The following is an 11,160-nucleotide window of genomic DNA, read 5'->3' as shown; positions in this document are numbered from 1 at the left end:
TGGCAGCTGCAGATGGCTTGCCTTGGCACATACATTCAGTATCTGCAGAGAACCGGACATGGCTGGAGACCTGGGGTCCCATGGCTGATGCCTGTGAGGCAACATGGCAAGCTTTGAAAAAGGATGCTGTAAGACCCACGGCACGCCCGCCCCCTGGCTGGCCTGTAGTGTTTATGATGGGTGGGGCTGGCTAGTGGGGGAACATGCAGTACCCTAACCCCAGGTGCTGTGGTACATAGAGCCACATTGGGGCAACACCCCTGTGGGATGGGTACCCATCATGGCCTGTGCAAACATAATACATGTCACCACACTGAAGGTATGATGGAACAAGTGGCCCCACCAAGGTTGGGCCCCAGTGGATTTTGTGTCCCCTGGGAGTTTATGGGTCTGTGGGAACACAGGGTGGCCTTACCTACCAGTGAACTGGACTGGACATTGTACCTGGGGGTGGCCTTACCTGCCAATGTTCTCCCCAGGTTGCCCAGATAGCCCACATAATTGGGAGGCGCTATGCTCTCGGTTTGTGCAAGTGCGACGAGTCCCCTGGTGGTTCTGCCTCTTGGCAGTGACTATCCCTGGAGCGGGTGTCATAACTGTAGAAGCACAAGTTACCACTCTTGCACAGCACACCCCTTGGGCTCTGAATTACACTTGAGTGGCCCCCCTCCTGTTAACCGATGAGGTTGATCAGATTAAAAAGGTGGTATTGCAAAATCAAATGGCTTTAGACGTAGAAACTGCTGCCCAAGGAGGCACCTGTGCACTTTTAGGAACACAATGTTGTACCTTTATCCCTGACAATCGGTAGAACATAACAGCAGCCCTGCAAGGGGTCTCATGGCAGATTAAGGCAGTTGAGAGCCTTACTGATGATCTCCTGCGGAGATGGTGGGCATCCCTAGGCTCTGGCCTACACTGGGCCCTAATAGTCATAAGTGGCATAGCTGGGATCCTAGTAGTGGGGCGTTGCTTTCTGTATTGTTGTTGTGGGTTACGGATTCAGGGCTCTGCCCTATGGGCACATGTCCCTGCCTGGAGGATGCCCTAGGCCTAGAGGGTGGAGTGTAAGGGAAATGGCTGTGCTTTAGTCAGGAGTAGGCTGAGACAGCCTTCCGGCACAGCATAACTCAATGGGTTTGGAGCGCAGGCGCACAGCTCTGCACATTATGTAACCAAGCCACGTGAGGCACATTAGGTGATCACCCATGTGAGCTTGTGCTGGGCTTGGAGCCACTACTGTCTGTAAAAGGTATAATTACCCTGCTAATGCTGTACATATGGCTTGCTCACACCCAAAGAGAGGGTAAAGCCATGCCAAAACTGTCTATGATTCCTTTAGTGTTTTTCCAGCTACCCACCACTCGTCCACTGATTCCTGTTGGACCTCAATTAGAACCTGGCAGCTAGCTTATGGGAACTCGGACATCAGTTAGAACCTGACAGCTAGCTTATGGGACCAGAGGGAAGGCAGAAGAATCAGGAGGCTCCCAAAGGTCTCAAGGGCAGCTTCAGGCTTGTCCAGGGGCTGCAAGAAATGAACTCCAGGTGGCTTTTGGTCTCTTTCTTTGCTCTGCTCAATATCAGGAAGTAAGCTTCTAATTGGCTGAACTTGTGTCATGTGCTTGGCCCCTGGTAACGTAACATTAGGGCCTAATGCCTTGATCCACACAGGTCTAGCTATCTCCAAAGCAGTAGGAAGTTGAGGTGCTATTACCAGAAGAAGATGGAATGGCCAAATTAAAAAAAAAAAATCAATTACTGCTCTGTCATACTGTGTGAAAGACAGAATTCATTTTATTGTACAAATGATTATAATTGATTTTTAAAAGTGAAACAACTGTGCTCTACATATGCTTGTTCAATCATATTTATGAGACAGATATGCCCTATTTTATGTTATTCCTGGGGATCTGAAAACTGGTCTTTAGTAGGTATGTGTGGGTACAGGGCAAGAGGGTCACAGTGGGTGGTAAATCCTGAGGAATCAGTTAATTGTTTTGTTAGAGAAATAGACCATTTAACTGCTCACTTTTCGACTAAGGAACAGAAGGTACAATATTAATTCATTAACTATAACAAAAATATAGTTTAATTTTATATCATAGCTAACTAAAAAGTATTTTAAGTTGACCTCATTTCATAAAGGATTTGAGGTGAGAAGACCTTTTGTTTTAATCAAGGTTCTTTGATTTGAAAATTTGAGATACTCACTTCAAAGTATCTAAAGCCCAAATGGGATGTGATGAATGATTCCATCTAAAAATCTCATAGACCTCAAAAACAGAGTCCTCTTTAAATCTAGAAGCAGGCCTTTAGCAGGGATGGGAGCCTTTCAGAGCACAAAATGCACAACCATACACAGCACCCAGGCTGTCAGACTCAGCTACTGTTTTTCTCTGTTTAGGCTTCCTTCCTCTTTCTGCAGAGGATGAGGGAGAGTCTTGGCTTCCTCCTGGAAATGCGGACCCACCCCCAGCTCTCGGGTAAACATTGCCTGCACTTCAGCTGGGCTCAGGGTTCCCTTTGTTACTGAGACAGCCTCTCAGGTTGGCCCAGCCTGAATCTACCGGGACCCCATCAACTGTGAAGTACAAACCTGGCTGGAGGTGGGAGAGCACCTTGTGGTTGAGAAGGTCTGAGAAAGGGGTGGGTGTGATCTGTCAGACACCCTAAAATGTTTCCCTGTATTGTTTGAGACAGAAACAGCTGGGGAAGAGAGGGGGTGTGGGGAATAGAAAAAACGTGGTACTAATAAATGCAGAAATGCTGGTGGTGATTCAAGACGAGAAAATCAATAAAGGCTTGGGGGAGAGCCTCAAAAGGTGTTTAAGTCAGGATACTTTCAGTTGTATGAAACGGAAAACCCCTGTCAAAGTATCTTAACCAAGAAATTTGTCTCATCTGACAGGAAGTCGTGAGGTAAGGCGATCTTCAAGGTTGGTTAAGTCAGCCATACAACAAAGGCTGGAAGGCCCTGGTTCTTTTTATCCTTCCACTCTGCCATCCTTGGTGTGGTCTTTGTCATCAGGCTGTAGAGGATCCAGGCATCACATCCAAACCCAACCAAGTCCAAGGGCGAAAGAGACCATTTCTTAGATGCAAGGAAGCCTCTAGCAGATTCTTCTCATGGCTTGTTGACCAGAATTGGGCCACCTGCCCATTCCTGAACCACACATTAGCAAGAGGAATGGGACTGCCAGGTGTGATGCAGAGGGCCAGTCTTCCCAGAGCATGTCGCTGCTTTAAGAGGGGGACACTGAACACAGCTGCTAGGGTTCTGAGAGGAAGGCTGCAGGAGGGGTGGGGAGGCAACCAGCAGGGCAGCTACAGAGAAGCAAAAGAAAAACAGAGAGGAGCAGAGAGGCAGACAACGACAGAGCCCAAGAGGAGTGAGGCAGGAAGGCGGGCAGGAACAATAAAGCACAGGTGGAGACAGACAAGCTCGTTAAGTTTGGTGTCTTAGGTTAAAACACTGTTGTCATATCTTGCTCCTCAGCCAGGCAACTATTAGAAGAACACGCTTTACCTGTTTTCACTGCCACTTGAAGGGCTGATTAACTTGTCAGTAGTTAAACTTATTAACCATTTTCAACCTCAGAGTTATAAGGGAGGTGGCCTTAGCAGTATTCAGACAGAAAATTTATCTCCTTTTCTCCTTAAAATAGATCAGCATTTATTGAGTTGTGAAGGAGTTGCGTGAAATAAATATGATTACTTAGTTACTTTCTTACATCTTTATGTATAATTTTATCTTCTTAATTGTAAAAACAATATAACCACACTTAAAAACTGCAAACCAGAAACATGAAAACAAAATCACCCACAGTCTTATAACTGTTATTATTTGGCAAAAAATTAACTCCTAACTTTTTTCATACAATTGCATACCATTTTGTAGACTGCTTTATTTTTCAAAACGTGTATCATATACATGGTACAAATTTCAAAAACAAACTAAAGGGGTTATTTAAAAATAAAACAGGTCTCCTTCCTATCAATATCTTTAGTCCCCCAGTTTGCCCCCTATTCCACCCTAACTCGCTGTTACCAGTTTATTTTGTTTTCTTCCATAGATAGCCTACCCATTAACAAGGAAATATGTGTATGGATATTATTTTGCCAACAGATCTTATCTTTTCACAAAATGATAGCCTACTGTGTACACTGTTTTTGTTCCTTGTTTTTAAAATTTAACAATATTACTTGGAGATAATTCCATATATAGTGCCTTTAAAATTTAACATTATAATGTATCCATATATTGCCACATACTCTATAAGCAGTATCTTCAAGAGCTGTAAAAAGTGTGAGCAAATGACTCATTCATTCCTTTAATAAATATTTATCAAGCACCTGCCATATCTGCAGAGCTCTGGTGATTCTAAGATTACCAAGAGTTAGGTCACACCCTAGAAGGAGTCACAGCAGATTGAGGAGACAGGTAGGTAAACAAGTTCTTACAGGCAGTCTTTAAGTGCCGGGATGGAAGAACACAGCGGGTGTTGAGGGAATAAAGTAGGAGCCTCCGAGACATTGAACAAAAGTAGTGAAGAATAAGAGAAATCAGCTCACATACAAGAGACAAGGAGAATGCCCCAGGCAGAAACTCTAAATGACATGTGCAGAGGCACAGAATGTGAAGGAACACTGTGGTCCAAGTAACTACAAGGAATTGGATATCACCCCTACTCTTTGATCTTTAATTTCTAGCCAAGTCTTCAATATAAATAATGCTATGATATACATCTTGCAGTATATAACTTTTTCCATCTGCTGGGGTATTTCTTTGGGTAGATTCCCAGAAGACGGACTGCTGAGTCAAAATGTAGGAGCACTCTGACCTGACATATACAGCCAAAATGCTTTCCAAATGGACATATTGTTTCATAAGGATACCAACAATGTATGTGCTAACCAGTGCTCATTATTTTTGTATCTTTATTAGTTTTAATGTATATTTCATTGATTACTAGATTAATTTCCCCATATATTTTATTTCTTATATGATTTATTTTCTGTTTATACTCAGTCACTGTGATTCTATATTTTACTATAGCTCTATGAGCCCTACTTATAATATAGATATTCAGGTTTTTATTTTTCATGTTTGCTGCCAATTTTTTTTCTGGTTTAGCTTACACTAAAAAAAGCTGGACATGTAGAAGTGTTTAAGATATTACCCAATCATATCCATTGATTATTTCCTTCTATTGCCTCTAAGTTGAGAAATACTTCTATACAGAGGTTTGACAAATATTTTTTCTTCTGGTCTGCTTTAAAATATATTTAACTCCTTAATCCTCATAGAACTTATTTTGGATATATGAAATGAGATAATTCAATAAGTTTTTCCACCCCCCCTCCAAATTACCGATTAGTTATCTTACCTTTCCCTTCTCCATTGATTTTTCTTTTTAAGACTTTATTTTCTTAGCAGTTTTAGTTTCACAGCAAAATTGAAAGAAAGACTGCATACTGTATGATTCCTTATATATGGCATTCCGGAAAAGGCAAAACTAAGGAGACAGGGATACAGTAAAACTTCAGTGGTTGCCAGAGACTGGGGGGAGGAAGGGATGAATAGGTGGTGTACAGAGGACTTTTAGGGCAGTGAAAATACTCTGTATGATACTATGATACTATAAGGGTGGGTACATGTTATTCTATATTTGTCCAACCCTATAGAATATACAGCCCCAAGAGTGAACCCTAATGTAAACTATGGACTTTGGGTGATAATGATCTGTCAATGTAGGTTCACTATTTGTAGCAAAAATGCTACTTTGGTTGGGGATGTTGACAATGGGGGAGGCTGTGGGGTGGGGTATATGGGATATCCACTGATTTTTATTTCAAAGATAAATCCACTTAGAGATCAACTCAGTCATCAATTGCATCTAATTTCTGGTCCTTTTGAAATGTGTCACATCAGCTTAGGACAGACCTTTCTTCTGACTCATCCAGTATTCCTGCAGCGACTGTTCTATTTATATACAGAATTACAACATAGCTCCAATAGGCTTAGGTAAAGCTTGTCACTGCCTTCCTGTTAACAAGGAAATCTGCTGCTGAAAGACCTTACTTTTGAAGTCTACCAGATTGGTGGTAGTATGGCCTGTGTTTTGAGTGGGTGGAGAGCACTTTTGAGGGAGGGAGGATTATTTCATCCAAAGGGCTGAAGCCACTGTTATCCCGTGTCATAGCTTCTGAGGTACTGAATGAGTAGGATCTCCTGGCCCTCCCATCTCTGTGGGTACCTCGTTCATACTTGTGACCTCAATATAGCCTCAATCCTGCTGAAGCCCAGGACTATCTCTAAGTGTGGTTTATTGCAGGAAAAAGTAGCTTCTTGACTAGCCAAAACTTGACTGCCCATTGTCAACTAGCCAGTTTTTGAGAAAAGTGAGAGGTTGTTACGTAGGAAACCTTATAACTAGAGGCTCTCAAACTCAAGTATTTAAGTATCATCTTTTAGATTTCTGTGTCCAGGATCGGGTTGCACTGGGTGGTGCTGGAAAAATTTTTTGATCTCACCTCCTTCTAGCCTTTTGAATCCTCAAAAATATTCCCATAGACATTTACACACAGTTCTGGGCGGTTCTTCCTTCTCCTTCCATGAAATATTGGTACCTGCTTTGCCAACACCTATGAAAGTGCTCCATGAGGAAGGCGGATAAACAACTAATGAGCACACCTGCTCAGGCAGGGTTCTAAAACAATTTCCAGCCACCTGTTCTATTCTTCCCCAGAGTTCAAAAGCTTAATGGTTCGTGATCCAAAAACCCAATTCAGATTCCCCAGAAGACCTCCCTGGAATCCGTTGTGGATTCCTTCTTAGAGTTAGGAGGCAAGCAGGTTTCTTAGGCACTATTCTGTCGGGGTAGTGGGGAGCGTGCGCTGTCCAGGTTTGTGTGGTTGCAATAGACCCTAGGGCGAGGATCGCATCCCGGGCCAGGACTCCCTTGAGCCATCTCTTTTTCCTCGTCCCCATTTCTAGGATAAAACCCATTTCTCCGGTAGGTGGGGAGGTTGGGTTAGAGTCACACAGGGATTCAGGAAGCTTTCCTTTGCAACGTCCCATCCCTTCATCCTTTCCTCCCACTTCCCGTGGCTCTTTTCTCCACCTTCCCCAACTACCCCCTTTTCCATTCAGCGAAGTCCACGACGACTTTCCTTCCTTGTCCAGTGGCATCGCATCTTCTCTAGCCACATAAGCCTGTTGTGGAGGAGGGGGCGCCAGTGTGGCTACCCTGGAAGGGGTGTGGGGGGTGGCTCGCAGGTCCTCACTCACCCAGCCCTCTCCCCGAGGAGCGACCCTTTCGCCCGCGTCCCTCCAGAGCTGCGCCGCTCATCAATCCCGGTCACTCTGCCAGGCTGCTCCCCGGGCGCCCTTCCTTCTCCCTCTCGCCTGCGGTCCTCCACCCTCCCACCCCCTACCTACCCCGCAGCGACGTTCGGGGTCGGCAGCGCTCGGGGTTGGCCCGAGAAGGGGCGGGGATAAAGCGAGCGGTGGAAGGAGGCGGCTACGTGGTGCCACCGCCGCCCGGGAGCGCCCGACCCCGTGCGCGCGCGCGCCTAGCCGAGGCTTGGGCGGCGGGCGGAGCTGCGGGCGGCGAGGGCGGAGGAGCAGTCGGCCGGGCGGGCGGAGCGAACGGCGGGCGGAGCGAGGGGTGGGAGGGCGCGCGCGAGCGGGCGGGCGAGCAAGCGAGCGGCGTCTCCACCAGCATCTGCCGCGGCCGCCTTTGCCCGAAGCCCGGGGACGAACCGACGGACCGACCGCCTGGCGCACGGACGCGGGCGCTCGCTTTGTGTTTGGGGCTAGCTTCGGCGAGGCTTGGGCTTGCAGCGCGCGGCTTCCCTGCTTTCTCGCGGCCACCCCGGCTCCGGCGGCCTCGGCGCGCGAGGGGCTGGAGGTGCGGGAGCCGCTCTCCGCCGGTCGGTCCCCGCGCGGCTGAGCCCGGGCCGCCAGCGCCGCGGCCCCGTGCGGTGTCCCTGAGCTCCTGCTCCCCGCCGGGCTGCTCCGAGCAACGGTGCTTCGGAGCTCCAAACTCGGGCTGCCGGGGCAAGTGTCTTCATGAACCCAGAGGATGTCCGGGAAGCACTACAAGGGTCCTGAAGTCAGTTGTTGCATCAAGTACTTCATATTTGGCTTCAATGTCATATTTTGGGTAAGTTGGAGCCCTCCTAGGATTCCAACTATTGTGGCCGATCGATTCGCGACGATTTCCCCCACGTTGCTCGTTGCCTTTACTTTTCGCAGCCCCGCAGGCGCTTGCCGGAGCAGCGTAGAGGCATTCGCTTTCCGCCTTTCCAGCTTGCGCGTTGGAGAGATAAACATTTAATCCTTTCGAAGAATGGGAAGAGGTAAAAAGAGAAATCGAGGCGGAAAGGGGGCACCGAGGCCTTCTGGTGGCTTTTTAAGGAACGAATAGTAGGGATGCAGGTAAAAGAAAGGGTTCGGCAGTTTGAGAAATGAGCAACCACACGAATTGGATTTGCTCTCGGTGGGATATGGATGTTGGGCAGAGCGTGGTGTCATAACAGGGAAGGCTAATAGGGCACGGCCGACCCTGAGGTCCACCTTCTAACAACGATCTGATTGGACGAGGGCTTGGCTCCGTGTTGCCGCGGCTGGTCTGTGCCATGCTCAGCGTGTATCTTCTTGCACCATCTCGGGCTTTGTGTAGGATGCAGATGCCGTGGTATATGGTTCTGTAATGTGCACGTAAATAACGTTTCCTGCACGCTCTCCTCTTCAGCTGGAAAGCGCTCCCTGTGCGTAATGGACTGGCCAGTGGGGGTGCGGGGTAGAGGTATTTATTTATATGTATATATCATCGTCAGGATAATAAGTCACCGTCAACATATATTTCAATGTGTTCGTGCCCCGCGTCCTCATTTTTAAAGGAGTGACACAGAGCGGGCCGTTTTGGGGGAACCTTTGCAGAAATGCAAAGGAGAAGGTGTGTGAGGCATGTTTTATTGGGGAACCGAGAGAGCAAATGCTTTAATACAAGATTCAAATGATGCTCTGCTTGGGACTGCAATGTGTTGGGAACGTATTGTAATTAGGCTGGGACGCCTACTCTTTTTGTTTGTTTGTTTTGATTCTTTTCCTTGATCTGGCAAACGTGTTCAGCAGCCAGACAAAGAGTTCTCCAGGACAAGGGGAAAACGTTGGTTCAAAGACCGTGTTATTTTTCTTCCCCTTCTCATCCCATCTCATCTTCTTCCTCAATGGGCACCCGCATTTCCATGGAAAGTAAAGATGGTGGCTGTCTGGGTAGGGGGTTCTCTAAGTTGCTGTTCAGTGTGAGGTAAACAATGCTCCAACTGCAGGATCAATAATTATCCACAGCAGTCTGAACACGGAATGTATTTATTTGGATTCTCCTTTAATTTGGGCTGTTTGCTGTACATATATACATCTGTGAGAATAGTTGTCAATACGGCTCTTCATATTCTTTTTTTGTACTGCACTCTTACCAGGTTATTTTATTTTCTGTTTTCTATAATAGTACCTTGCATTGGTCATGTATGTTTTGTGAGGAGAAATGGAAGGGATTGGAGACCACTTTCCGTGTCAGCATGTCATCTGTCTTCAGGACTAATAAAGATAATGAGGGGACGCATGAATGGATGTCATATCCGATCATTCCACAGGCAGTTTTTTGCCAGTGTTGTGCATGATTCCCGGGAGCAGTCACCCACCTCCCCTGCAATTAAACACTGCTACAAATACAGGAAGAAGAAATTATTTTCTTTCTTTGCCCCTTCTCCATTTGTGAAAATGTTTAAAAGTGGTGGGTAGCCACGGTTTTGAGTAAGATATTCTGATTTGATTGGAACTTGAAACTTTGTGACTTGGAGAGGCACGGACTACCGAACTGGGACTGGTCCTTTTTGGGGTAGTGAGTTCAGGCCTCTTGTTTCTACTTGAACATTTCTAAAAGTTGCACATTTTAGCTACCCAGCAACAAAAAGCACCCAGGGACTTTCTCTGCCGTTTCCTAGCAGGGGGTGGTAAGGAAATAAAAGGATTTGGGTCTGTTTCCCTGACAGTTTGCTGTAATTTTGTAGAGTGCACAGAGACAAATTTAGCCCTTTCTATGGATTAGGTTGCAGCAAAACCCCTGGAATTGTAGAGAGCTTCAAAGAAATGCAGAGTGCTTGCTTGGAGAGGTCCAGAATAGAGCCACATGTTTTCTGATTGTGAAGGTCTTCATAGGTGGGTGGGTGAGTATGGGAAGCCTGAAAGGAGACCTAGGCTATGGGACTAAACTAGCTGCCCCAGGCAGAATTGTTAAGTGAGTGCCTTCGTTATGAGGGCCCTTCACTTACCCTGCCTCTTGCCTTCCCTTCCTCTCCTCTCTGTGCCCAAAGCCTTCCTCTCAGATACTCCCTCATACCTTTCCTATCCTGCTCTCTGCTCCAAAATTACCCCATATTTAAATTTCCTGCTTTATTGTACCATGGTCTCTAGTGATGATCAACAGAAAGGCAACCATATGGTTTTGGTTAAAGTAATTCAGACTAAGATGTTAGTGACTGAAAAGCTGGGGTCAGTAGCTTGGCAGCTTGCTTCTGAAAAGTTACACACCTCTGCTCTCTACAGAGTCACCAGCCTGTCTGTGATTGCCAAAATTGTCGGTGCTACTCCCATACAATTATGAAGAAGAGATTGCCAACAGCATGGTTTCCCAATTTTCATTTTCACACTGAAATGCTAGACTACATTTGACATACACTGGTGACATTCAAAGGTATAGTTCTGGTGAAATAAAATTGAACATATGGTGGCACCAGCACTGAGAGCTTGGTTCTTTTCCTGATCAGCAGTTTGGCTCTTCATCAGTTAACTGCCTGGGCCTCAGTTTCTCAGCTGTTAAATTGAAGGAGGCGGATGAGTTATAACGTTCTTTCTAGTTATTACACAGAATGAGTTTCTTGAGTTCCAATATGCTGGAGAAGAAAAATAGAAGAGTTCGGCCACTAATATATAACGGAAGTAGTATATACCAGGACACTTGATAAATTATAGACATTTTCTGTTAGGGAGACTTGTCTGAAGACTAGTTTTATTACTTTCATTTCTTCCTCAAAGATCCTTTCATAAAAAACAAACAAACAAAAAAAACAAGGCTGGGCGCAGTGGCT

General features: G+C 46.1%; 1 protein-coding gene across 4 annotated transcripts in view; it reads left to right on the top strand.

The window, feature by feature from the left end:
- Nucleotides 1-7,643: 7,643 nt before the first annotated feature.
- The window catches only part of TSPAN5 (tetraspanin 5), a 180,716-nt gene continuing 177,199 nt past the window's right edge, over nucleotides 7,644-11,160 (top strand). For 2 of the 4 annotated variants that reach the window (XM_054484302.2, XM_063664566.1), the window contains exon 1: nucleotides 7,667-8,171. In XM_054484302.2, the coding sequence (XP_054340277.1) occupies nucleotides 8,091-8,171 (81 nt within the window). In that variant the 5' untranslated portion in view covers nucleotides 7,667-8,090. Of the gene's footprint in view, nucleotides 8,172-8,681; nucleotides 8,779-11,160 lie in introns of those variants that run through there. The other 2 variants (XM_054484300.2, XM_054484301.2) reach the window with 2 other exon arrangements.

This window comes from Pongo pygmaeus, chromosome 3 (genome assembly GCF_028885625.2).
Source record: "Pongo pygmaeus isolate AG05252 chromosome 3, NHGRI_mPonPyg2-v2.0_pri, whole genome shotgun sequence".
Lineage (NCBI taxonomy): Eukaryota > Metazoa > Chordata > Mammalia > Primates > Hominidae > Pongo > Pongo pygmaeus.
This window is presented reverse-complemented; position numbering and strand designations above follow the sequence as displayed.